The following is a 27,995-nucleotide window of genomic DNA, read 5'->3' as shown; positions in this document are numbered from 1 at the left end:
TGAGGGGCCGGGGCGGAGCCCGCCCGCGCCGCGCGCCCATTGGCCGTCGGGCGCGGCACGTGCCGTGGCGGCAGAGGTACATGTGGCCGCATTGAGGGCTCTCGGCGCTAGCCGCCATCTTCTTTCGGCGCGTATAGCTGGCGGCCGTAGGAGGCAGGTAGGAGAGGGGCTGCCCTGAGGGAAGCCTGGTGCTTTTCCGCGGCCGGACCCTTACCTCTTCCATCCCCGCCAGGGCAGCGCCCGGGTCGGGCGCGCTTGCTCCCGCCCGCCGGCGTCGGCGAGCCTCGGTGCGGGTCGCCATTTTCTGTTCTTTGGCGGTTCGCTCCGAAGCCTGGCGGGAGGCGGGCGCTGATGTGTTCTGTCTCCTGCAAGCAGGTCTGGCAGGGCGCAGCGTCATGGAGGAAGACTGGAATGCGGAGATAGGGGATGAGGCGTTACTCCCATCCATTGAGAAGGTATGAGTGGGACGGGCAGCTGTGGCGATGGAGTATATTTGTTTCTCTGACTTTTCCTTCTTCCAACCCGTGTCCCTGCAGCCTGAGTGCATGCTGGGCAGTGGCGTTCCCTGTTCTTGGGATGTTTGGAAATATGGTAGGCAGCCATAGGAGTTCACTGTTCCCGAAGAGAGGAGTTTTTCTCTGCACTAGGAATTTACTTGCTGCTGTTTTGTGCAGATACTAGAAATTGTTACGTGCTTAAGTGAGCTCGACATGTCAGCTCTGTATAATGTGATTTTTGATAACTTTCAGATGCCACCAGTTTTCCATTTAGCATGAAATGCATCTTTCAGAAGATGCAGAAGGCAGCTTCTTTCCAGTGCATGACTTAGTAGCTGTGTTTGTATTTACATGCTTTTTTGTTAAAGTCATTGTGTTGTTGTGCCTTTTCTCTTTCTGCAGGTTAGCTTGCTTGAGAGACCAAATGACCTGTCACCTGTCTTTAATTCAAGTGTAGACTCATTTGGTATGTGAAAGGCAGTTTTGACTTTACTGATGTTTGGAAGAGTTGATCCCTTGAGCATTGTACAGGATTAAAGGAAAATACAATATTATTGTGATACTTTCATGGGACCCCCATGGAATAGCAGTATCAAATTATATAGATGACATAATGAGTAGGCTTTATTTTTGACTCTCAGTGCTTCCTTATTTACTGCAATTATACAGTAACATATAACTACTAATGAGTCAAGGATAGCTTTGAATTTTAATTTAATTATGCTTTTTAATTATAGGTACTGATGAATTTGTGAACTCACAGCACCAGCCAGTGAGTAGTTTTGGTAGAGGAAGAACTTTTGCAGCCAAAGGTAACTTCCAGTAGTGGTTGTATTTCTAATGGCTAATTGTGTATGATACATTAAATTCTGCCATTCACCGCTTTCAATCAGCAGGCAGGTTCAGCTCTGTGAAAGTAGAGCTCCGATATGCATGACCATGGCTTGGGAAGTCAAATGCCATCACTCCAAATGCCCTCCTGTTCCTCCTTCTTTCCCTGGATTTATGTGTTAAGCTTGATGCCACATGGGGTGGGATCAGCTTTCCTGGCTCTGTCCCGTCCTGTCTTGTGCTCCCTCACCCCTTCTTTCCTGGTGTGGTGGGGTGAGGAGCAGAAATGGCCCCAATTCAGTGTAAGCACTGCTCAGCACTAGCTGAAAACATCCCTTTATTATCAATACTGTTTCCAGCAAATCCAGGGCACAGCCCTGTGCCAGCTGCTGTGAAGAAAATTGACCCTATCCCAGTCAAACATAGCACAGTTGATTCTTTGAGAAAATTCTGTACCATCCTGTTTGTTGAACCCTGTTATGGTGGGTGAATGCTAGGCTTATTGGGTGCAGGACACTAATGTCAAGCAGTTTTGCTGTAGGCTCTCCAGCAGTTATGAAGTAACTGGTAAGCTGTATTTAAAATCTGTTGTATTTATGGATACTTGGAATGCTATTATTTGTATATGAGGCCTTAAGGTGTAATTTTTTTTTGTCTCTAACTGATGTGGAAAAACCAAACTGACTGACATACTGGTATACACACCAAGCTCTGGTGGAAAAGAGGTCACACATGCTGTGCTAGGAGAACTTGATGGTGTTCTGTATCAGATGATGCTCTTTGTCATTACAATATGATAGAACAAGTGTTCAGCTGAAAAATAAGGAGTAAATGATTTAAGGTGGTTGTTTGGACCTTAGATAACACCTGAAACTTAAGTCTAAAATGAGGAATACCTTGGTTATGCGTATGACTTATTTTATGCATATGCATGTGTTTGTTTATTTTCTCCTCAGAAGAATGACTAAGGAAGGGCATTAGAAATAAAAAATACACTACATACTTACTGCTGACTGAATAGGCAGCTCTGAGTAATAAAAAATAGAACTCTGCAGATCTGAAAGACATGTTTTCAAGTTCTCACTTCATAGCAGGCGGCAACTGGCATTGCCACTTTATAGTACCAATTAAGAAAACTGAAGCGACAAATGCTGTCAGTTGCCCTTGAACCAGAAGTCCTAACTGATCTGCGTGCTTACTGAAGAGTTGAAGTTTGTGGCTTGATTAGCATATATACATGTAAAGTCAAATACTTAATGACCCAATGTTTGATTTACTTTTTGAAATTGTATAGGAGAGCAGTACTGTTTTCTGTCAGACTTCTTGGCAAAAAGTACATCCTGTCTTCATTTTTTCACATGTTTAGGCAAATGACTCAGTTTTATATTGAACTTCTTGTGAAATCATTAAACAAGGACTGAGAAGAACAATTACCAGATACAAGGGGCTTGACCTGCACATTAGAATTAGGCAAACATCAGTGATTGTGTGCTATGCTGTGCTGCAGGTTTTCAAGAAGGAATTGAAGAAGATGCCATTACACAAAACAGAGGGTTTAAAGGATTTGGACAAGGTGAGCATTAAGTTGTATGGTTTGTTTGATGGCAGCATAGACTGGCCATTCTTTGCGGATTTTCTCGTTCCCTGAGAATGAGTAGTAAGGAGTGAAAGTGTTGAAGTGACTTTTCTTCATGCAGGTGAAAGGCACTTGATGTGCTGATGCAAAAGTGGGCACAGTGAGTTACTGTGTGCTGTGCTGTATTGTTGCAGGTTTTCAAGAACGCAACGCTGTAGATGGTGCTAGTACACAAAACAGAGGGTTTAAAGGATTTCGTGGTGGCTTTGGACAAGGTGAGAATAAGTTTGATGGTTTGGTGTTTTTTTCATACTGAGTGGTTTGTGTGGGTACAGGGTATGTTTGGTGATCTTCCTGGGGTTTTTTTTTTCCCTCCCTGAGAACTAGCATGGGGTACAAAGGTGAAATCAGTAAAATGGCTTCTGTTCTTCATCCAGATAAATGGCATTTGATATGTACATGCAAAATTGAGCAAACTGTGTTACTTTGTGTTATGTTGTGCTGCAGGTTTTCAAGAAGGAATTGAAGAAGATGCTGTTATCCAAAACAGAGGGTTTAAAGGATTTCGCGGTGCCTTTGGACAAGGTAAGTTTGTTGCATTGACTGGTTTGTTTGATGGCAGCATAGACTGGCCATTCTTTGCGGGTTTTCTTGTTCCCTGAGAATGAGTAGTAAGGAGTGAAAGTATGGAAGTGACTTTTCTTCATGCATGTGAAAGGCACGTGATGTGCTGATGCAAAAGTGGGCACAGTGAGTTACTGTGTGCTGTGCTGTATTGTTGCAGGTTTTCAAGAACGCAACGCTGTAGATGGTGCTAGTACACAAAACAGAGGGTTTAAAGGATTTCGTGGTGGCTTTGGACAAGGTGAGAATAAGTTTGGTTTGGTGTTTTTTTCATACTGAGTGGTTTGTGTGGGTACAGGGTATGTTTGGTGATCTTCCTGAGTTTTTTTGTTCCCTGAGAACTAGCATGGGGAACTGAGAATTCCTACTACTAGTTCTGTTCTGCAGCTGTGTTGTGGAATAGGAATGGTCTTTTTAAAAAATGAGTATTATTGGGTATAATACAGTATAGGTTGGAGTTAATGAAGAAGTTGTTGGGACTGTTTCTCTGCAGACTCTTTCTCTGCAGATTTCTCTGATGGAGCAAATAGCTGGCTTAAGTTGTAGCATTTCATGATTCTAGTGTGTGATTTAGAAGAGCTGATCAAGCAGCTACCCCCCATCCATGCCAGCCATTCAGGGGAGTGAGAGGCAGTGTTTAGGCCATTTGCGTGTGATTTAAAATGCTCTAATGGCACTAGTGACCAGGAGTGGGCAAACTGAGGTGTGGTCCCTCAGGGAGGGTGTAGCATGGTAAGTAACAGGTGCATGGCAGGGCAGTGAGGGTGTGGCACAACAGGGACCTGTGGTGTGGCAGTTAATGCAGGTGGGGCACAGCCATTGTCGTGGTGATGGGTTGTGTGTTAGGTTGGTGTGATATTTCAGCTGTGGTTTTTGTTGTTGTTGTTCCCCCCCACTCCCTGTTTACTAGATCCAGTACTGATTTACAAGCGGTCAAAAGCTATTGCTGTTGCTGCTACCAGCAAGGGTTTGCTAACCTAGACAGAACTCCCCCAAGAGTAAAGCAGGTATCCTGGCCACTGGCTGCAGGGCGTGTCTGAGCCTGGTGTTAGTATCAGAGGATGGTGCAAAAAACCCCTGTCTATGGTGTAAGTAGGTGGGTGATTTACTCTGCTGGGGGCAGAGCTTAAGAGGTGGAAGGGCCTAAGGAGTATTAGAGGAAGCAGAAGAGAAATAGACTGGGGGAATAACACCCTTCCAACTGTAAGAGGAGCTCTGCCCCTCTTGCTGCCAGGCAGGAGGAGGAGACCTAGTAGATGAGGGGGAATAAAGAGGTACCTCCCGACCCTCTCTGCTTTCCCAGGTGCTCTTACAGAATAGGTATGAGACCCTAGATCTAGAGGGTCAGGCAGATGATACAAAAGAAAAAAATCTGTCTGGAGGGTCCTGCAGTTGTACTTTGTCAGATGGATCACAGCCTCAGGTCTTAAGAAGAAAGGAAGGGTGGTTATAGTAGGTGACTCCTTACTAAAGGGAACTGAAGGGTTGGGGTTGACTGGACCCACCCCAGAAGGTGGAGTCTACTGCCTCCCTGGGGCCCAGCTACAGGATACTACCCGGAGACTGTTAACCTATTCAGCCCTCTGATTATTACCCACTGCTGGTTGTCCAAGTCTGCAGGGATGAGCTTGATAGGAAGGGCATCAGTGCATTTTAAGAGGACTTCAAGGCTCTGGCTCAACTGGTTCATGGGACAGGAGCACAGGTGATGTTCTGCTCTGTTCCTTTAGTAGCAGAGATGAATGATGAAATGATGAAAGGAGTAGGAGAACCCACATTATCAGTAACTGGCTTAAGGGCTGGTGCTATCAGTAAATTTTGGTTTTTATGATCATGGGGCCATTTTCACAGCAACAGGCCTGTTTGAGTCACGTAGGGTCCATCTGTCTAACAAGGATTCTAGGCCAGAGTTGGCAGGGCTGATTGAGGGGGCTTTAAAATAGGTTTGAAGGGGAAGCAGATGAAACCAGGCTTTCTAGAGAGGAGGCTAAGGGTGATAAGCCAGAGTCAGCAGTGAAACCAGCCTAGCCGAAGTGCATGCACACAGATGCATGCAGCATTGGTAACAAGAGGAGCTGGAAGATGTTGTGCAGGAGGAAAACTGACGTAGCAGCCATCATGGAAATGTGGTGGGATGACTTACCCAACTAGAGTGTTGCAATAGATGTCTGCTTGCTTTTCAGAAGGGACTGGCAAGGGAGAAGAGGTGGAGGGGTCACTTTGTATTTTAGAGAGAGTCTCGACACTACAGAACGTATGATTAATGATAATAAGGTTGTGTGCCTATGGGCAAGGATCAGCAAAGGGCCAACAAAGCTGACATCGTGGTGGGTGTTTACAGACCACCTAACTAAGAGGAAGAGATGGATGAATTGTTGTGTAAACAGCTGGAGGATATTTCAAGATCTTTAAGCCCTTGTTCATGTAGGAGATTTTAACCTACCAAATAATCTGCTGGGAGCTCAACACAGTGGAGAAGATGGAATCTAGGAACTTCTTGGAGTGTATGGAGGACAGCTTCTTGTCACATCTGGGGAACTACAGGCCTGTCAGTCTGCCCTTGGTGCCCAGCAAGATTATGGAATAGATCATCTTGCATGTGATCACATGGCACATACAGTAAGGCCAAGGGATCAGACCCAGCCACTGTGGATTTTGGAGTGGCATGTCCTGCCTGACCAATGTGGTCTCCTTTTGTGACGAAGTGATCCACCTAGTGGATGAGGGGAATGCTGTGGATGTTGTCTACTGGGACTTTAGCAAAGCCTTTGACACCATCTCCCATAGCATATAGCTGGAAAAGCTGTCAGCTTATGGCTTGTGTCATGTGCTGGGTTAAGAACTGGCTAGACAGGTGGACCCAGAGAGTTGTGAACGGTGCATCCAGTTGGTGAGCAGTCAGTCACTTGTTGTGTCCCCCAGGATCTGTGTTTGGCCCAGTCCCGTTTAATATCTTTTCTGATGATCAGGATGAGGAGATTAATCTACCATTAGCAAATTTGCAGGTGACACTAAGTTGGGTGTGTATGCTGATCTGCTGGAGTACAGGAAGGCTGTGCAGAGGGACCCAAACAGGCTGGATTGATGGGCTGAATCTAGTGAAATGCTGAACAAGTCCAGGTGCTGGCTCCTACCCTTGGGTCACAGCAGTGCCCTGCAGCGCTACAGGATGAGGCAAAGGGACTGGACAGCAGACAGGCAGAAAGAGACCTGGGGGTACTGAACAGCCAGCTAGACATCAACCAATGTGGTCAAGAAGGCCAATGGCATCCTGGTCTGGATCAGCAATAGTGTGTCCAGGAGGGCCAGGACTGTGATTGTCCCTCATACTTGGTACTGGTTAGCCTGCACTGAGTACTGGCCCAGTGTCCTCACTTTAGGAAGGACCTTGAGATGCTGGAGCAAGTCCACGGAAGGGCAGCAGGGCTGATGAAGGGTCTGGAGCACAGGTCCTATAGAGAGCAGTGGAGGGAGCTGGGTGTGTTTAGGCTGGAGAAAAGGAGGCTTAGGGGGGAGACCTTATCACTATATACAACTGCCTGAAAGGAGGCTGTGGCCAGGTAGGGATCAGCCTGTTTTCCCAGGCAACTAGTGACTAGACAAGAGGAAATAGTCTTAAGCTGCACCAGGGGAGGTTTAGGCAGGACATCACAAAGAAGTTCTTCACAGAAAGAGTGATTAAGCATTGAAATGAGCTGCCAGGGAGGTGGTGGAGTTACTGTCCCTGGAGGTGTTTAGGAAAAGCCTGGACCTGGCACTCAGTGCCATGGTTTTGTTGATGAGGTTGTGTTCACTCATAGGTTAAACTTGATGACCTCAAAGGTCTTTTCCAACGTAGTTGATTCTGTGATTTCTGTAATTTTATACTCTATATGCACCTGTGTGTTACAGGTACCAAAGATGGACAAAGAGGTATACCTCAGTCTGGAACTCTTAGCTTTAGAGAGAGAGGAACTCTAGCAGATGGTGCAGGTGAGACTTTTTAGTAGTAGGGGGTGAGCTGTACAGGTTTCCTCATTGGTGAGTTGTGGGAATGTAGCTAATTTTTAGCTTGATTGGGACTTTGAGCAACCTGATCTAGTAGGTGGCAACCCTGCCCATAGCAGGGAGGTTGTAACTAGGTGACCTTTAAGATCTCTTCCAACCCAAAGCATTCTATCATTTTATGCATTTTCAGAAGTGCTCCTTAGTATCTATTAGAACAATTGATTGGACTATATTTGGTTCAAATAATGATTTTTAGTAAGTGTTGCAGAGGCATTGTGGTAATACTCATTGAGGACATAGAACAGCATCTTTAATTCATGATAGCAATTAATTTCTGTTAAAAAACAAGTTGCTTTTTTACAAAACCAGCACAGTTTCTATTCTTTCAAAAAAATTAAGACCATTTTCCCACCTTTTTGACTGAAGCATGTTGTAGTAGGGGAATGCTAGACTTGTTTGACTAAGTAAGACAGCAGCACATTGATGCAGGGCATTGATGACAAGCCATTTTGCTGTAGACTCTCTAGCAGCAATTGTGAAGTAACTTGCAAGCAATATTTAATGTCTCTTGTATTTATGGATACTTAAGATACTGTCTCTTACATGTCAACCTTTAAGATGTAGTTTTTATTTGTTGATGTGGAAAAACCAAGCTGACTGATACACTGGTATACACCAGGCATTGGTGGAGAGGAAGCCACAGATGCTGTGCTAGGAGAACTTCATGATTCCTGTACAAGATGATGCTCTTTATTTTTACATTATGATAGAACAGCTGAATGCTTTCTGGCAAAAAAGTATCTTTCAGATATTTAGGAGAATCACTTTGTTATATTGTACTTTTTATATTAATAAAATAAGGACTGAGAAGAACAATTACCAAAATAAGGGGCTTGGCTTCCACATCAGAATTAGGCAAACATCAGTGATTGTGTGCTGTGCTGTACTGCAGGTTTTCAAGAAGGAATTGAAGAAGATGCCATTACACAAAACAGAGGGTTTAAAGGATTTGGACAAGGTGAGTGTAAGTTTGTTTTATGGTTGTATGATGCCAGCATTCACTGGACTTTCTTTCTGGCTTTGCTTGTTCACTGAGAGTGAGCAGTCTAGAGTGAAAGTGTTGAAGTGACTTTTCTTCATGCAGGTGAAAGGCACTTGATGTGCTGATGCAAAAGTGGGCACAGTGAGTTACTGTGTGCTGTACTGTATTGTTGCAGGTTTTCAAGAACGCAACGCTGTAGATGGTGCTAGTACACAAAACAGAGGGTTTAAAGGATTTCGTGGTGGCTTTGGACAAGGTGAGAATAAGTTTGATGGTTTGGTGTTTTTTTCATACTGAGTGGTTTGTGTGGGTACAGGGTATGTTTGGTGATCTTCCTGAGTTTTTTTGTTCCCTGAGAACCAGCATGGGGAATTGATAACTACTACTGCTAGTTCTGTTCTTCAGCTGTGTTGTGGAATAGGAATGATCTCTTTAAAAATGAGTATTGGGTATTGTATTATTGGGTATAATACAGTGTAGGTTGGGACAATATAAAATATTGTATACAATACAGGTTGGAGTTAATGAATAAGTTGTTGGGACTGTTGCTCTGCAGATTTGTTGGAGTAAATAGTACTGGCTTCAATTTTAGTATTTCATGATACTAATTTTATACCCTCTATGTGCTACATATCTGTTACTTACAGGTGGTAGAGGTAGGCAAAGGGACATACCTCAGTCTGGAACTCCTGATTCTAGAGAAAGAGGAATACTCACAGATGGTGCAGGTGAGACTTTAGTGGCAGGGATGAGCTGTATGGATTTCCTCATTGGTGATCAATCGCAAAGCAGTTCCTTCTTCTGGCAGATACTGTCACTAATTTTTCTTCCTATTAAGAACTTTTCTGCAAATGCTAGGTATCTTGGCTGTGTGCCTGGAAAGACATGTTTGTAACTCGTTTGAATTTTAGTTACTGGCTTTTCAAAGCTGTAGTGTTAAGTAATCTTTTTCTTTGTCATGCTGAGGCTGGTTCAGTTAATGCCCAGTGAAGCGGAGGTGCTTACCCCAAAGGTGAAAGTAAGCCTTAAAGAACTTGCTAAGTTTTGAAAGAGTTGATCTAGACTTCTACCCTCTGTAAGAGGAAATATTTTATTGTCAGTGCTAAAAAGTAAGGTGTATAGCTCTGACAGGCCACTTAATCCTGATTTAACTTTGTTTTAATTTTGGGGGTTTTTTGTTTGCTAGGGATTTTTCCCCCGTAGTCCTGCTGTATTCTTCTGCCACTGATGCTACTGTACCTGGCTACGTATGTTGTCCTACCTAGAGCATAGTAATATATTATTCACAGAAGTACCATAATTCAAATTAGGAATGGGATTAAACCAGTGCAATGGTCAGTGGATGGCTGATACTCTCCATGTAAGAACATTTTGTGTGATAATCGTAAAAAACACTGTAGAAAAGATGGCTAAATGGCTCTTTAGTCAGAGGGTGAGTTGCAGTGAAGCGTTGGAACAGGTTGACCAGAGAGCTTGTGAATGTCTCATCCCTGGAAGTGTTCAAGGCCACATTCAGTTGGGCTTTGAGCAGTATGTTCTAGGGGAAGATGACGTCCATCCTATGGCCTTGGGGGTTGGAAATGGATGATCTTCAAGGTTCCTTCCAACTCAAACCATTCTGTGATCCAGTGGTTAGTATACATGTCCAGAAGTGATACTTAAGAAAAATTGATTTGCCTCTATTTGACTCAGTTCAACTAATGTTTACAGATTTTTAGTTCAAATAATGATTTTTAGGAATTGAAGTCTTTATAGAGGCAATATGCTAGTGCTTTTAGTGGACATAACTGCATCCTTAACACAGAACAGTAATTCCTTTTTCATGACTATAGTGTAAAGTATTAGTGTGTTAAAAACTGTTCTGGGCAGTGGTATGCAACAGTTGCATCTATCTGTATGGAATTTCATGTGGAAAGAAAGTTCTTCAGAAAGAGTAATTTGTTGTGTGGGAAGCATGTCCTTCCTTGTGTTCTAAGAGCATGTGTCTGTCTGGATGATGATGAAGATGAAGAGCCTAATTTAATTTTTGTGAGTCCTCTTGAAAGTGGGGTCCTTCAGTGAGTGTGAGATATGAATGCTTTACAAGTCTGACTTCATATGGAGGTGAAAATAGAAAAAAATGGAGGGAAATCTGGATGACATCTCACTGAACTTAACTTCAGTAGCTTCATACTTAAAATAGTTTTATTTTAATTTCTCCTTATATTGCTTGTGAACTTAAGTGGTTGTGTTCTTAAGGTCCAAAGGTGACTTATGTGCCCCCTCCTCCACCTGATGATGAACAAGCCATCTTTGCACATTACCAGACAGGAATGAATTTTGACAAGTATGATGAAAACATTGTTGAAGTGTCAGGACTGGACCCTCCAGCAGCATTAATGGTTAGTGAACTGGTTATTATCACAGTTTATGTGAAGCATGATTTACAATGATGTGTAGTGGGTTCAATATTTGCAGCTAATGAAAATAGCTGCAATAAAAAATATCAAATCTTGCAGATGGTGTGATGTTGGAAGGAGGTGCCTCCCCATTTGAAATATAAAAATTTGAATTCACAGTAACTAACAAACTACATAAGTCGTCCAGAGAAAGTAATACTGGATATTTAGAAAGAATAGTCATTAAATTGTGGAAGAATACCAGTTTAGATAGTGAAAGAAAGAGGTCTTTGGCAATAGTTTCTGGGCAGGCTGGTATAATTACCTTATTAAAGTCAATTACTGAGGGATCTTGAAAAATGTAAATGAACATCTGTTGGGGTAGTATGTGTTTAGCCAGAGGGGTTTTTTAAAAGTAATTTGTAGCCCTGTTGTCTGTGCTTGCAGTTCATTGTTTAACGTATAACTTAGTTTATCTATAATGGGTAGCCAGTTTAGAAAGAAAAAAGCTCATTTTAGGGAAAAGAATGAGGAGAGAAGTGGAGAGGGGTTAGTAGTACCTGTGTTGAAAGAGAAGATGCAGAGGTGTTCTCCCCATCCATCTGGTAAAAGGTGTTCTCACTGAAGTTAAACTGATTTTTGTCACCTGTGTTGCTTTTTGGTCCTGGCTAGGAATGTTGTTTTAGCTACCCTTACTGGTTTTAGTGCAGAGACCATGTGTAACTCCTACATGAAATGAAATCACAGATTTCAGGTTTTTTTCATAGCATGCTATGTGATTTTACTTGCTTGAATCTAGGTATGTGACTTCTGAGCAATTCTCTCTTAAAACTAATAAGACCAGCTGAAAGTGTTCATAATATTCACTGTCCTGCAGACAATGTTACTTGAATTGCTAGCATGAGCAGATTTTAGAGACCTTTGGGGCTTTTACCTTTAGGAGCCTTGGCAGTGTAAATGACTGGTGAGACTACTAACTACTACTGCTACTACTAAAACTCTTTAGTATTTGGATGTCTATCATACAGTAAGCTTGGGTTTTAAACTTTCTGCGTTCTGTGATTGTGTAATAACTATTAATAATTTTCTCTTACAGAGTTTTGCAGACACTAACATGTGTCATACTTTAACTGTGAACATTGCTAAAGCTGGGTACTCTAAACCTACTCCAGTGCAGAAGTACAGCATTCCTATTATACTGGCAGGACGGGATTTAATGGCATGTGCCCAGACAGGATCAGGAAAAACTGTAAGCGTTTTGTGCAATGTTTATTCTACTGACAGTATTTGATCATGAGCTTTCAGAGGGTTGCCTCACTCTTCCACATCTCACATGCTTGACTGTTTGTTGTCCAGTGATTTCACTTGCACAGCAATGGCAGGTATCAGGTACAGATATGAATGATGATAGGGTTGTCACATTTTGGCCTTTATTCTTTATTTTAGTAAACTAGTATCTTGGTACAGCAGGCCAACCTTCAGAGATAGAGCTGTGGATTCAGAAGTAGAGGCAGGCAGTCCTAGAAACTGCTTTTGTTTTGTGTGTGTGTTTGTTTCTTTATTTTTCTGTGATGTGTGGATGAGTTTTGTGTGTGTTTGGCTGTTTTTTTTTTTTTTCAAACTTACACCTGAGCGTAACTGTGGTGTGCAGGTTTGTCATACTTGGTTTGATGAAATCTGATGTGCACCTGTCTTGGTTTTAGGTCATTTGCTTTTAATCATGGAACAGTGCTGAGAGTTGATACTAAGCTGAAAATTGTCTCAGCTTTTTAAACAAATGTACCCAAACATAACTGACAGCTGGTGGATGTGGATGTTGGGTTATGAATGTAGCTTTTTGCTATTTAGTTTAGTGTGGAATTCTAGTTTTGTTTTAAGGTAGCTCGCTAGTTCTTTTGAAAGACCTCTTCTGTTTGCAGAAGGGGAAACATCCAGGGTCTGTGCTCTAAAAATTCTGAATGGTTTTGTACAGATGCAGGTTTGTGGGTATCTAGTCCTATCTGGAAGTAAATGTGCTGATGTGGTGTAGCTGTGTTGCAAACTCATCTGCCATTCTAGTAGATTTTGGTCTTGGATTACTTAATTATCAGGGTATGTAATCAGTGTATGGAACTGTATGGAAAGTTAGCCACTGCATGATTGTGTTCCTGTGTTACTAGACTGTTAAGATCCAGAGATATACTTTCATACTGGTTAACAAGGTTCAATGCTTTCTTGGGCATTCAGGTCAATCCTTCTGCAGTCTGATGTTCTTGATCATTGTGTATACTATCATTCAAGCTTTAAGATTGATTTTTATGGGACTGATGAAAGCTTTTAAGATTAAACAGCCCAAATAGTGCTGTGGTTTTTTTTCCCCCCCCCAGGCAGCATTTCTTGTACCAATTGTGGCCCAAATGATGAGGGATGGTGTAACTGCCAGCAGCTTTAAAGAGCAGCAAGAACCGGAATGTATTATTACTGCCCCAACTAGAGAACTGATAAATCAGATCTTCCTAGAAGCAAGGAAATTTGTGTATGGGTAAGCTTTTGCACTGTTGACTGGTGTTGATGATTACTTTGCTTGAATCAGCAGTGGTTTATTTTTTTCATAAATTCTTGAAAATTTTTTTTGTGCTCATCAAATTACGAACACTTGAATTTAGATTATAATGAGTTCAGATTATATTACAGTTTAGTGGGTTTCTTAATGTACGACTAGGGATTTAAGTGCCTAATCTTTCTGATACTGGGGTGGGTGGATGGAAGGCTTATTCCACCTTGAAGAGGAGATAAGTATTCAGCTTATCACTGATGAGAAAAGTGAAGTTTCTTAAAAGACTTGCTAAGAAAGTTTTCCTGTCTGACCTTTCAGGAGCCACTCCGGCAGTCACTCCGGCAGTCACTCCGACACCACCAGGGACTTCAACTGTTGGGACCAAATTCCCTTTGCAGCAGGTGGCTCCAGTGAGCTGCTTGCTGCCAAACTTAACTTCCTACACACACCACTCAGAGTCAGATGAGGTTTCCTCACTGACATGACCCCAGGTTTCCCATAGCAGAATCTGACCTCTGTTTACTTCAAGTAATTTCGTTGTTTTGCAGCAACGTGTAACGGCTCAGTGTCTCCCGAAGGGACCCCTGAACAATGAAATCACAGGGCTTTTTTATATGCTCACGGTTTATGTACCTAATATTTTGAGGTCTTTTTACTAAGTTATTTGCTCCTGCAGAGTCTGAGCGTCAGGTGACTTGGCTAGTGATGCAGGTGCATGTGCCCTTTGTTAAGTAAAGGGTCAGTGCTGGTTCATGGTCTCTTGCATGGGCTCCAGCGATTTCTTGCCACCCAGAGGTTAGTCTGCAGCTTGCACTGCAGCTGCACACTGAGCTACCTGCATTAGATATATTCAATATGAAGAAACTTCTTCGCTTGTCTTATGTAATTTATACTTACTTTACTTTCATCTTGGCAAAATGGAAGTGAGTGTTATGGGCTTTAATTAATTTCCAGTGATGGTTTCTAATTACTCCTATTCCAGGTGTTTCTGATCTTAGATGTGTCAGAGCTCAAAGAAACTCTTTGAGCTTTCAAAACAGAACAGGAGATCTAAACTTCTCACTAAGTCCTTGAATGTTGTGTGAGAGTACATTTGTACTAGATTCATCATTAATCTTTTTACTAAGTAATAGGTTTTACCAGTGTACAGAAGAGAACTAAATCTGTGTTATATAATGGTTTGTTACTGTTTGGTGGTGAAATGCAGAGCATCATCACTGCAGAATCTGGTGGGATAAATCGTACTTGCTTTTATTCAAGCAAACTTACACTTGGAGGCTGTCTGCCTTCAGGAAGAATGATCATGTTTGCCTATCTACTTACTAAATAGGTTCTTAACAACAGCTTCTTAATCTCTAAAACTGTTATATAACTTTGTAGCAGGTTCTGTTCATTATGCTGTTTTTAATCAGTAGATACAGATGATTTAATCATAAAATAATACTTGAATCTAGAAAGTTTCTCTTACAGCTGACTTGTAGTAAAAATGAGAATGAGTTAAACAGTATCAGGATGTGAATGTATAGTCTCTAAAGAAGAGCTTGCATATTGAACAGTTGAGATTCGTGATCTTAGGCTCTTTGATTTATTTGCAAATAGGAATATGAAATATGTATGTATACTAATGATGGATAAATACTGAAATTGTGGGATTCCAGAGGGAATATCTATTCTTGACAAAAGCTTTCTGAAAAATTGTGTTTAACTTTGGTAAAAATTTACCACATTTATCTGATTACCATTGTTACATACGAAACTGAATTAGTGTCCTCAGTAAAAGACCATTTGAATTTGTGTGTGAAAATACTCATTGTATGCATGTAAAGATCTTAGCAGAGGATTATAAAGATGAGCTTGTAAACATGATTCAGAGCTGCATAAGGTAGTTGTTGCTTAGAGAAGTGGTTTTCTACAGAAGAGTATCTACTTGATCTAACCAAAAAGCATGGTGGGAAGAGCACAGAGTAGTATAGTCTTTGGGTTAGATTTGCTGTCTAATCCTTGAGTCACACACTGTGTATGGCCAATGTGTGTATTTATTATTTTGCCCCTTTTAATGTCTGCAGAGATTCCTTCTGAAGCTCTAGAGGCATATGTAGTGGTGGTTCTGCTTTTTCTGAGGATGCTGTATAAAGGGGGACAAAGTCTTAACACTCTTTTGACTGTTACTGTTGAAGGTCTCAGTTGAAGAGAGGGGAGAATGCAGGCCAAATCAAGTGTTTGTTCCTAGCAAGCCACTTGGGCAGCCTCTGTGTTATGTAGTATTTGGGGAACTGTAAGCTTACTCTGATTGGGTTTCTGGTTTTGAGCACTGTTTTTGGACTGAGCTGTATGCTGAAGGAGTTTAACCACTCTTAAACTGATTTGTGGTAGATCTGATTATTTTATATGAACTTTGATGAAACAGTACTGTTTGCATACTTACATAATTAATCCAAACCTTTTTCTACGTGATAGAACTTGTATAAGGCCTGTTGTGATCTACGGAGGTACACAAACAGACTACTCGATTCGTCAGGTAAAGCAAGGCTGTAATATACTGTGTGCCACTCCAGGAAGGCTTCTAGACATCATTGGAAGAGGAAAGGTAACATCTTAACACTTCATCTAAATTCCCTAAGTACCCTTAACTAAAAGACAAAATACTATTTTTTGTTCTTTTAAATTAATAGATGGAGAGATTGGTTTTCAGTGGCTCTATCAGTATGCTGCCTTTGTACAGGCACTGAAATACAAGTGAGGTTTATCTTAGACTGTCTCAATTCCATGAAGTTTTTGAAGGAGTAGCCTGAGTCTAGATCTCTTCAATTCCTTTCAGAGACAGCTGGATAATATCAGTCTAAATCAAAGTGGCTGCAGTGGTCATGGCAATAAAATTTTATAACTTAAATACCTGGAACGCTTTCACATAGTTCTTGTGGCATATTCTGTAATAGATCTTCACTTGATGTCCTGTTTGTTTTGCTGCAGTGGCTTTTTGTCTGTCTCACATTATAGTTTCATGCTTATCCAAAATACAAAAAGCAATATAGTACTATGTTTGAATTTTTATTTTCCCCAGTCATTATAAATTCATATTAAAATTTTTACGTGTTAGTGTGGTGACTCAGGGATATTCACTGAACAAAGAAAGTTTGGAAAAACACTTGGTAGTAAACTGGAGATTAGTTTTCTGTAGTTGTCAGGTGTTTAATCATAACTGATAGTCTTGTTCAGCAGTTGTAATAGTCTTAGTAATGCTTTCTGGTGTAATTCTTTTTCAGAAAAATAAAAAAGGTTTTTGAGAATCTTTGAGGGTTATGAGAGAACCTTTCTAAAACTCAAGGCTTAATTCCAAAAGAGATGGGCTGAATTGTAGTTGGTCTCTAAGCTCTGTGTTTACATTGCTGAACCAAGTTCTGAAGCACTGTGGTGTGTGAATTTGTGCAGATTAAAAGGCTGGGTAGAGGTTGAGATGTAAACAAATCATGATAACTTTCACTTTTAATTAACTTGAAAGAAATAAGTAAAAGGTGGATTTTGGCAATTATGGTATTTTGCAAATGCATACTGTCGATGAACCAAAAGTCTTTTTCTTTGAATGAAATACTTGCAGATTGGTTTGCATAATGTGAAATATTTGGTGCTCGATGAAGCAGACCGCATGCTTGATATGGGTTTTGGTGCAGATATGAAGAAGTTGGTATCTTTCCCAGACATGCCACAAAAAGAGAAACGCCAAACACTAATGTTTAGTGCCACTTTCCCTGAAGAAGTTCAGAGGTGAGTAGAATAAAAATAGAAATAAATCTGAATATGTATAGAACTAAATATCTGAGGAGTTAAGAACACTCCTTATTTTTAAAAGCTTGAAAATACTGAAAGCTATGATATTAATATTTGTTGCTTAATTTAATCAGGTACTCTAAAACATTAACTGCTTAATTTAGGTGGGGACTCCTAAGCAATTTAGAAAAGTTTTCTGAATGCTTTTAAATTCTTCTTCTGCAGAAGTCCTCATGTTCCCCCTGTTGGTTTCTTATTCCTCCCCCACTGCATCACTGCAAGCTGAAAACCAGTGATGTTGCTGGTAACACCATCTTTGACTAATGAGCCATAGCAATTATTGCTCAACTTACACGCGTTCATAGTACTCAATTCTTATGTCGATGATTGGTATTTATTTTCAGTAGTTTTAAAGCTTTTACAGATGGGTTTATGATACATCTTACATGTTTACTACTCATTAACTTTAAAGTTCCTCTCACTTAAGGGAACAGTCTTCAACAGATGGTATGGTTGCTGAGTAACAGAACAAAACAACCAATTCCCAGCAGATGGAAACTTCTTAGTATTTCTTCTGCTTTTTGAGACATCAACATCTAAATAGTCACTCTTAAATCAGAATACTCTCCAAACTTCAGTCGAAGCACTGCAGTAATTTTGATGAATTCTGTTGTAGGGATACTGTCAAGAGCATTGGTAATTCCGTGAGTCAAATCCTGACAATTTCCTTTGGTTTTAAAAAGTCTGAAAGATCTTTTTTGAGGCAGGGAGAAAATACTTCTCAGTAGTTTGCTGTCCTGAATGAAAGAGGGGAACGAGCTGCTTTCTCTCATTCAGTCAGGTAGTGCTGACCACTGATGTGGAAATGTATCACCTTTCTTAAAGCAGGACTCACTTGTTGTGGCTTTGGTTCCTTGTCCAGACTTTTTTCATAGGGTTCTTTGTGTGGAAGAACAATCTTGTAGTGAACTAAAAATGACCTTGTTTGCTTAGCTGGTAATCAGGCATTCGGATGATACTGTACACTACTGTACACGAGTATAGTTTGTGTTCATTCCATGTGTTTACTTGTTTCTTCAAGAATGTGGTCTCACTTGTCAGTGTATCCTGGGAAAAGACCAGGTGTGTGTATCTTCCTGTGAGATACACAGTGTGCTGTGATTCACTCAGTTTTTGGGTTTGAAAGAAGAATCTGGGTCCCTTTTAGGTCTGTTTTTATCGTAGTGGTTTTGTTCATGCTTTTGCTATGTATTTTTCTTGCATACTGCGGGATGAATCAAGAGTACTGTAACTACCAGCAACTGAAAAGAGATTCCTTGAACTCCTTGTTGAAGATATTTACCATCTGCTTCTCTTAAATGAAAAAACCCAGCAGACCTGTTCTGCTCTCAGTCCTGTAGGATTTACAATTGCTGGTGGAAGACTTCGAAAACATGAGTGCTTGCATCATGGTTTGGAAGTGCATAATAACATTAGAGTCCTAAGCGTTTAGGTTGGAAAAGACCCATAAGCTGATTAAGTCTAACCATTAATGCAGCAATGGCAAGTGAACCACTAAACCAATGCCCCAAGTACTGCATGTGCACATCGTTTAAGTACCTTCTTGGGGTGGTGATGCCACTGCCTTCCAGGCCAGCCTGGTTCAATGCTTGCCAACTCTTTCAGGGAAGATTTTTTTCCTGGTCTAAACCTCCCTTGGTGCAGCTTTGAGGCAGTTTTCTTTTGCCCCTGTCATTCTTGTCAACTTTTGAAACTGAAATGCCTAAAGATAAAGTTCACATTTTAGAATGTGAAAACCCTTGTCTTCTGGAGTCAGTTAATTCCTGGATTTAATGCTTTTCTGGTGCTGAAGTCAGGAAAGCTAATGATTTCCCCATACTGTGCTACCAGGAGAAATTTAAACAGTATAATATTTTGGTGATCTGGGACACAGAGGTGCTTTCTTCGGACCTCTTGGGTTCAGATCATCCTGCATTTCTGTTAAGTGAATATAATCAGATTTGGTTTTAACATAACATTTGGTTTTACACCTGAACTTGTTTCTGCTATTACACAGACCTTTGATATATTAGTTGAAGCTCTTTCTGTACATGTGAGTTGAGGGAACCATGCATTTTTCTAGTTGACTGGAGAACTTTAATTTAGCATTTGAGGCTTTATGTCTTCCACTAAAAGGCTGTGGTTTAATCCCAGCTAGCAACTAAGTACTGTATAGCTGCTTACCCTAGAAGGCTGCTCCAGGGTCTCCCTGAGGCCTTCTCTTCCCCAGGCTGAACAATCCCACCTCTTGCAGTCTGTCTTCATAGGAGGGAGGTGCCCCAGTGTGTTATCAGGTTAGTGGCCTCCATGAACTCATTCCAGCAGGTCCACATCTTTCTTATACTGGGGACCCCAGAGCTGAACACAGGGTGGGGTTGGGTCTCACAGTATCAGAGCAGAGGGGCAGAACTGCCTCCCTGCCCCTGCCAGCCACATTGCTTTGGATGTAGCCAAGGGCACAGTTGACTTTCTGGGCTGCAAGTGCACCTTCCTGGGTCATGTCCTGCCCCTCATCCACCAGCACCCCCAAGTCTTTCCCTCCAGGTCTAATTGGGACCCATTCTCTGTCCAGTCTGTACTTGTCCTGTCCTATCAGCCTCTGTAGAAGATTTCTCTGTCTTTTTTGTAAACCCCCTCTAGGTACTGGAAGGCTGCGCTAAGGTCATTCCAGGCTTAATAATCCCCACTCCTCAACTCTATCTTAAGGGAGGGGGGTACAGTCCTCTGATCATCATTGTGGCCTCTCTGAATCTTCTCTGACATGTCTGTCTTCTGCTGAAGATGCCACAGCTGGATGCAATACTCCAGTTGAGGTCTTACAAAGGCAGAGTAGAATCCCTTCACCTGCTGGTCACACTTTACACAGCACACTATGTGGTTTGTGTGGACCAAACTATGCAGACTCTTCTGGCTTTTTAAAAATGTATATAAGACTACCTGTATTCTCCTCACAAAATGGAGGATAAAAATATTATTTGTGAATGTTGCTTAAACATAAATGAAAATACGTGCTTTTAAAGCAAGAATAATTACATAAGATTTTTCATGTTGCTCAATTTTATCTCTTTTTCAGGCTAGCTTGTGAATTTTTGAAAACTGATTTTTTATTTGTTGTTGTTGGACATGCGGGTGGAGCATGCAGTGATGTTCAGCAAAATATTCTTCAAGTTTCTCAGTATTTCAAGAGGGATAAACTGATAGAAATTCTGCACAGTATAGGTAACTTTACTTAATGCCAGTTGTTCACCAGAGAAGCCAAACTTGCTTGGCTTTAAAATTCTGTTTGAAAGGTCATGGCTGTATGTTTTTGTTGTGTGTTGCGTGCTTTACAAGACTGTTGATGAAGCTTGAAGCAGAATTGGGGAGCTGCAGGTTTTTAGGCATATTTGTGTAGGGCTGTTTCATAGTCATAGGCTAGTTTGGGTTGGAAAGGACTTGTAAATATAATTGAATCTAATCTAATGCCCAGTATTTGTCAATGATTCTATTAAGTACTATCAAACAACCTTCCTAGATGGCTTTCTGCTTTATATGATCAGTTACAATATTTCAGCATCTGGGGATACTATCTCATCGTTACAGGGTTGTTAAAATTATTGTGTGAATGTTTGGGCCTATGCTTTATTAGTGTCTGGGATTTTTCCATATTTGTACTGTATGCCTTGTTTTAGTGCTGAAGAGTGAATGCAAGTTTAGAATCAAAAAATGGTCTGTGGAGTCTTGCTGTTCAGTGCTCAGGATAATGTACTGCTTTGAGCCACATGCTGTAGAAAGGAAATGCATGCATGTTGCAGGGAACAATTTTCGTTTTCTCTTTTTATTGAGGAGAAAAACAGTGTATATGTCTTCACTCAGCTTCTCTATTGATACAGAAATTGATGGATTGGACTTAATTAGCTCAGAATAGGCAAAAAATTATTCATACTTAAAAGACTTCATTCAAAATGCGTGCCTGTATTAGCTGTTAATAGAGATAAGTATTAGGTGTCAGTATAGATAAGACTAAATAGTGAAAATTGTGTCATGATTCAAACTGCACTGGCTTCAAACTTTTGTTCAACATAGGTAATGAACGAACTCTGGTCTTTGTGGACACAAAGAAAAAAGCAGATTTCATTGCATGCTTTCTTTGTCAAGAAAATATACCAGCCACTAGTATCCATGGGTAAGTATTTTTAAAGTGAAAGTCACCTGTGTTTTTTAAGAACTTTTGTTGAGGACTCACATTTGGCCATATCTGTGTAGTTTAGCTTGCCATGTGTTCTGACAGACACCAGAATATCAAGGTTGAAGAAGGGCTAAAATGGTCTTTGCAGATGCACGATGTCTCTGTATATCCTGTGGCTGTTGGATTTGTTGGTGTGTGAAAGCCATATAGCTCTTTAGATGATCTGGCCTTTCATTCCTGGTGAGCCTGAATTGCTAACCCACAACCCCCTTGTGTGGGAGCAGGTTCTTAATACATTTCTGTAAAATTACTATAGTGTGAATTGAGGTATATGTAGAATAACTGGTTCAATGGGATCTGTTGAACTGTCATGAATGTTACTGGTTTCTGATTAATTTTACCTTTATGAGTTGAAGTTAGGATAGTTCATGTTCTCTGGAGTAGTGGTCATACCAGGCTTCACTAAATATCCCACGGTAAGATCCTGAAGAGCACTGGTTAGCCTACTAATTTGTTTTCTTACTTGGACAATAAAGAACATGAGTGATTTCTCATCCACTGTAGTTCAAACTGGATAATTTGTAAATATACTTCAAACATGGAAACACCAGAGCAAATCTAGTTTTCTTATTATGATGATAAACAGAAGACAAATTCTGTACTGTTGACTGGCCAGTTTTTTTAGTATATCTGAAAAATGGCCTGTGCAGGGGTCTGTGTAGACTTTCTTTGCTATTCTGGCTCCCTGCTACAAAGGTGTAGGAAATTGTAATCAGTTAAACACAAGTGGATTGTTTCAGAGAGGTAGTGAGTTTGATGCATAATTATCTCCAGTTCTTTAAAAAAAAAAAATCTCAATTTCTCTAGAGACTTAAGTTTAAACAGTTGCTCTGTCTTGCTGCTCTTCAGTTAAAAATTCAGAAAGCCTTAACTGGGCAGTGTATGAGTTATTTGGGTCTTTTTTTGTTTTGCACCCACTGTCCCTCTTCCCCCCCCCCCCCCCAAGAGCTTCTTTCCATGAAATACCCATTCTCGACCTTGCTTTCTTTCTAGAGATAGAGAACAGAGAGAGAGAGAAATAGCACTTCGGGATTTTCGTTCTGGAAAATGTCCAGTTCTTGTGGCAACTTCCGTGGCAGCAAGAGGTCTGGACATTGAAAACGTTCAGCATGTCATTAATTTTGATCTTCCTTCCACCATTGAAGAGTATGTACACCGAATTGGGCGAACTGGTCGTTGTGGAAATACAGGGAAAGCGGTTGGCTTCTTTGATAACAATTCAGATGGTCATCTTGCACAACCTCTAATTAAAGTGCTTTCGGATGTAAGTTTCAGATCTTAGTGCTGAACTTTTTCTGTTCTTTAAGATTTCACTTGAACGTACTGAACAACTGTGACATTTTCGGTACAGTTGTGGAACTCTTGATCTGAATTGGTAAAGCAGTCAAAGTCTCTGAATTGATTTTCCTAATTGCATAGGCTCAGCAGGAAGTTCCCGTTTGGTTGACAGAAGTTGCTTTTGAGACTGAAGGAGGACGGCTCCCAGTTAATAATACCCAAAAGGTAGGTCTGGAAGTTAATTGAAAGTCCTGGCTATTAGATCTTTGTCTGAGACAGTTTAAAACTATCTCTTTATACTAGTGGTATATATCCAGAGTAAAGCCACTGAAACTGTTCTGACTGTAATTGTGTCCCTTTTCTTAGTTGTGCATCTTCAAAGAATTCAGTATTACTGAAACTAATTACAGACAAGTTGCTTGACTTGGGCTGTTACAGTGTGGCCCCTTACTAGCTGCTGCAGTCTTGATCTATAAAGTCAGAATTCCTCTGGAAGAAAACATTCATGCAAACATAAACAAAAGCTGTAGTTCAGAAATTTCTGTAGTTCAGAAATTTCTGTGCTACACATGTATGGTGGGAGCAAATAGTTCCTGATTATACAGTTACTGCTTGTTATGAATCACTTAATCAAGCAACTCAGTTGACTGAAAACTTCAGTTAGTTATAGTTAGGTAAATGCCCTGGTCTGGTCTGTGTCAAAATTCTTCATGTCCGTGATGGGGAGAAGCCTTCTAGTCTCTTGCTGTTGGTAATTTTAGATTCTGTGCTTACTCCTATTTGAAATTGAAAGCCTTTCCTTCATATTTTGATTCCATAAGAACTTTATCCCAGATCAATTGCTTCCATATGTTAGAAATGTACTTCCTTTGAGACCATAGTAGAAATAACTGCTCTCAGTGCTTACACAATGTCTGTCTGAAGCTTCACTTCAAGCTCTGATCTTCCTTTCATTAATTAGCTTTTCCCATACGGTAGTTATTGAAAGCTTTGGATGGTTTGGGTGTTTTTACCTGGCTGGCTAGTCCCTTTACTAGATCATTTTTTGAGGGTGGGGGACTTCATGAGATGTCAGATACACAAACGTTGCTTCCTTCTCAAACTCACAGCCTCATGTTACAACTGTTGTGTATGTTTGCACAAACGTTTTTTGCAGACTAACTGTTGACTCAGTGGATCTTTCTTATATATTCTACAAGAAATATTCTAGTTCAAGGACACTTTATTTTTGCTTTTTTACTAGATTGCTTTCAGAGGTGGATCTCACTAGATTGCTTCCAAATGCATGTCTCCAGCCTTTTAGTGTCTCCCAGCATTTCATGAAATCCATAATTTCTAGGTCCAAGTTCATAAATGGCCTTCACAACCTCTGAGTAACCAAATTTGACTGTGACTCTTTGTCCAGAATAGAATAGATTTTTGTGTGAAATCTGTTTGCTTGCTTTGGGAATGCTACCCTTAGGATCACATACATACAGTGCATCAGCTCCTTGAGTTGAAGAATGTGAGGTTCTAATTATTATGAGACCTTCACATGTCAGTCTGACAGAAACTCTTCATATGTAATCAGCCCCATTTTTCATGATTAGTCCATTTGATAATCAAATTATGAATTTGAAAGAGGAATCTGTTGGAGGATCTTACATGATTGTTTTGAGGCAGTCTTAGAAATTCCTGAGCTTTATTCTTTTTCTAAATGAAAAGGATTTGCATTACTGGGAAGGTAATGCAGACAGTCATTCTGTAGTATGTAGTGGAAAAGGAAGTTTTTTTCCCACAATTGTATGAACTGATTTGTGTTGGGTAAGAAAAGAAGTTGAGATGTGAACTGTGGGAAGTGTTATTCCCATGTGTGATAAAATCTGAGGTTGGCTAAACTGCAGTAATTTCACACCAGGGTAAAAAAATCCTTGTGTATAGGAGATTAATGATGAAGACTTCCTGAGTGTTCAGATTATACTGAGATAGGTGCATGCAGAAAGCTAAAATTGTTTTGTGATGACTTACCATTAAATGATTGAAAGTGTTAATAATTCTAAACTAGGACCTGTTGTGTTTCCTAGAATTACAGAGGCAGAGGCAGAGGCAACGTGAATGCAAGAGAAGTAAAGATGGACTGTTCTGCAAGAGAAATTGAGTCATGGGATTAAACTGCTTTATACCAGACTAGTTTGTACTGTGTTTTGCTGTAAGTGAAATGTTGCATGAGAAGATAATCTTGTGAAGACCCAGTTTAGGAAGGAGCTTTATGTAAGGGTTCACCTAAACTTTGTTCTTTTTTTTTTTTTTTGTAGCATGTCAGTTATAAAGTTTGAATCTTGTGTTAAGATGATTTAAGGATCTGTTAAACAGCTCTTCAATAAAAGTTTGAGATGTGCACTTGGATTGTTGCTTCTGTATCAGCTATATGTCATTGCAGTTTCACAAACTGGAACTAAAGGTCAGTTGTTACACTCACAACTTAGTGAAAAATACATGTTTTTTATGGAGAAAGGATGAAGAGAAGGATGGACCCCTGTGTTGCATCTAGTAGAATGTTTTTAGCTTTGACTGATATAAATACACTTCTGCTATCTCTTGTGGAAAAGTTTGCTTTAGAACAAGCTTGGTGCCTTACATTCAAGAATTTTCCCAGGCTTGTAGAAGCTGTAGGAGGTAAGCAGTCACTAACAGTTCTAGATTTACATAAAGTTGCTTTTTCATTTATTTTTTTTTCTTATCAATGCAGTGTGCTACAAAAATGCATATCATTGGATGCCCAAAGAAAAGAGCAAGGTCATCATGTTTTGCACAGCTGAACAAGCTTACAGGCTTGTTATGGCTTGCTATTTAGCACACAGTGCTGAGCACTCTTGTCTTGTAGTCTTCCCACTAAATCCAGGGAGACAATACTTCTAAATCTTCTTAAAGTACAGGAGCCATAGTACCCAAGTTAGTGAGAATCAGAACTGACTAGGCAATTACAGAATATTAGTCCTGAGGTTTCCGGGTGTGGGGTGCCTGGCTTCGTCTAGCTCTCGCTGCTGGACCAAAGGCTGCAGCTGTGGTGTTTTCACCGCAGAGACACCTTTGGCTGGCTGGGTGCTGCAGCTGGGCACTTGGAACAAATCCAGGCAAAGTCGGAACTCAGTTCACCTTTGGTGGAAAAGGTTCAGGTGACGGTGAAGAGAAAAGGAGCGGGTTCTATTGTAGAGTCTTAATCCAGAGTTTTATTTCAGCATGGTAGACCTCTGAATGTGGTAACAGCTCACCGATAGACGACCGGACCGCATGGTCTCATCCCCTTTTAAGCCCCAGGGACAGGGGGAGGGGACGGAACAGGTAATGGCCAACCAGGTGTGAGGAGGGGAAGGGTGAAGGGAGATAGATGCTAGGAGAGGCCAGTGAACCCAGACCAGAGGAGCATCTGCCAACCACACGACGCCCTGCTGAAATGTTAAGATTGATGGACAGCTCTTAGGCAGGAGGGCAAAAGGGGGAGGGGGAAGGGTTGGCACACCTGAGGGGGTTGGGATAGGTGAAACAGGAAATCACACTTGCAACACTTAGAGTACAGGAGCCATAGTACCCAAGTAAGTGAGAATCAGAACTGACTAGGCAATACTAGGGAATCTCTCATTGTGGAGAAGTGGGCTGTCATTCTTTGTATGAATATCTTTGCAAAACTATTTACTTAAATATCTACTTAGAGAAATACTGTTGATTTTGTAGACTAATTTTACTGCTATATATTATGCAAAAGGAGCAAAGTCTTAATTGTGTACTTGAAAGTGAGCTGAATGGACAGTATACTTAAATTGCTGCTCATAAGTAGCGGATGTATTTAAGCTTTATGTTAATAATTCAGAGTGAAATACTCTGGGCAGTATGGCTCCTTTTTCTGAGAACTGTCCTTGAAGATTTTTGCATCCATTCTGAATTTCAGGTAAATGGAGGGTGCTTTTGGTCTCTGGTTGCACAGTAAGTGCAAGTGAACTGTACCTGTTAGAAGAAGCTGATAAAGCTTGCCCATTTCTGTGAAGAGAGTCACTTGTAACCTACAGCAAACATTTTAAGGGAACCTGGTTTAGCATTGTTTAAAGGACCCCACTGGGTATTTCTTGCTTTGTCTCCCATATTATGACTTGTGAGTTGTGGTCAGGCAACAGAGGGAGTTCTGCAATTGTTACATTTTTCAATAAAATTATGTTCTGGCCCCATTCTTCGTAATCATTTACACAGAAAGGTGCTAAATAAATGATGGCTGTTACAGCATAGAGCTGCATGCTCTCCTAAAAAAAAAAATGGAGTCAACAAACCAGTCCCTAGAATAGTGTTGAAATAACTCAAAAGATGAAAAGTCATCTTTACTACTTTTTATGAGAGGGTGAGAGTTGGAAGGACCAAGTCATCTGGGAAGGAGAAATAAAAACTTGAAGAGCGATATTTGTTGAAAGATACGGTATTGAATTTTGGTTTAAGCTTTGTGGTTCTTTAAATAAATATTATATCTGTAGGAAAATATTTGTGTGATTTTCAGCTGGAGGAAAACGCTGCCAAGGGAAGTGGGGGTGGGGAGTGAAGTGCACTGTCAGCTGCCTGTTTTATTTTATTTTTGCACTCAAGTAGTCTTAATGGAGAACATGTTGAAAAACTTACTGGAAAACTCTTTGTCAATACCTTCTTAATTCAAGACAATCTGGTTTCCCTGGTAGAAAATCAGGGTAAGTGTTCTTAAAGGTTTTGCTCAACTGATTTTAACCTAAGAACAGTGTAACCATGTATTTGTGATTCCATTTAGGTGTTTCTGCTGCCTGTAGTTAATTCAGTGACCCCAGTTTAGCACTTTCTTTCCCCATCATTTACCTCCAGGTTTATGTCAAGATGCTATTTGTATTGGAACTTCAGTTCAAGATTAGGTTGAAGGTTCTTGACAGACTAGTGTTGAGAAATTACATCAAACCTTTCACTGAACAATGAACATAGATTTTTTTCCCAGCTAAATTCAGTTTTTATGGGATGTATAAAACAACATTGACAAAGTGTTTTCTTTTAATGCCAGTTTGAGCAGAAATTATGTGCAATTCTTGTAACTAAAGGAAAATTTAAACTAACATGTGATTTTTGTATGACCTGGTTTTTGGTGGTGGTGGAGCCACAGAGATGGCTTCTGTGAGAAGCTGCTGGAAGCTTCCACCATGCCCAGCAGAGCGAGTCCCTGTGGGTCTGAAGATG

At 40.7% G+C, this 27,995-nt stretch overlaps 1 protein-coding gene across 1 annotated transcript; it reads left to right on the top strand.

The window, feature by feature from the left end:
- The first annotated feature begins 395 nt into the window (after positions 1–395).
- DDX4 (DEAD-box helicase 4) lies at positions 396–25,981 on the top strand. The gene is made up of 24 exons (XM_066569763.1): positions 396–455; positions 900–963; positions 1,235–1,309; positions 2,836–2,901; positions 3,099–3,179; positions 3,412–3,489; positions 3,689–3,769; positions 4,439–4,495; positions 7,420–7,500; positions 8,468–8,533; positions 8,733–8,813; positions 9,205–9,285; positions 10,796–10,938; positions 12,032–12,184; positions 13,302–13,456; positions 13,790–13,928; positions 15,649–15,746; positions 15,929–15,989; positions 17,067–17,233; positions 20,349–20,494; positions 21,341–21,440; positions 22,497–22,767; positions 22,923–23,006; positions 25,796–25,981. The coding sequence occupies exons 1-24, from the start codon at positions 396–398 to the stop codon at positions 25,979–25,981; spliced, it is 2,574 nt and encodes an 857-aa protein (XP_066425860.1).
- Positions 25,982–27,995: the final 2,014 nt, after the last annotated feature.

This window comes from Molothrus aeneus, chromosome Z, assembly GCF_037042795.1.
Source record: "Molothrus aeneus isolate 106 chromosome Z, BPBGC_Maene_1.0, whole genome shotgun sequence".
Classification (NCBI taxonomy): Eukaryota; Metazoa; Chordata; class Aves; order Passeriformes; family Icteridae; genus Molothrus; species Molothrus aeneus.
This window is presented reverse-complemented; position numbering and strand designations above follow the sequence as displayed.

Coding starts and splice junctions, on each gene's coding strand:
- DDX4 (XM_066569763.1), top strand. CDS start 396: ATGGAGGAAGACTGGAATGCGGAGATAGGGGATGAGGCGTTACTCCCA. Junction 964..1,234: donor TTCAAGTGTAGACTCATTTG/GTATGTGAAAGG, acceptor TTTTAATTATAG/GTACTGATGAATTTGTGAAC. Junction 4,496..7,419: donor TGTTGCTGCTACCAGCAAGG/GTTTGCTAACCT, acceptor TGTGTGTTACAG/GTACCAAAGATGGACAAAGA.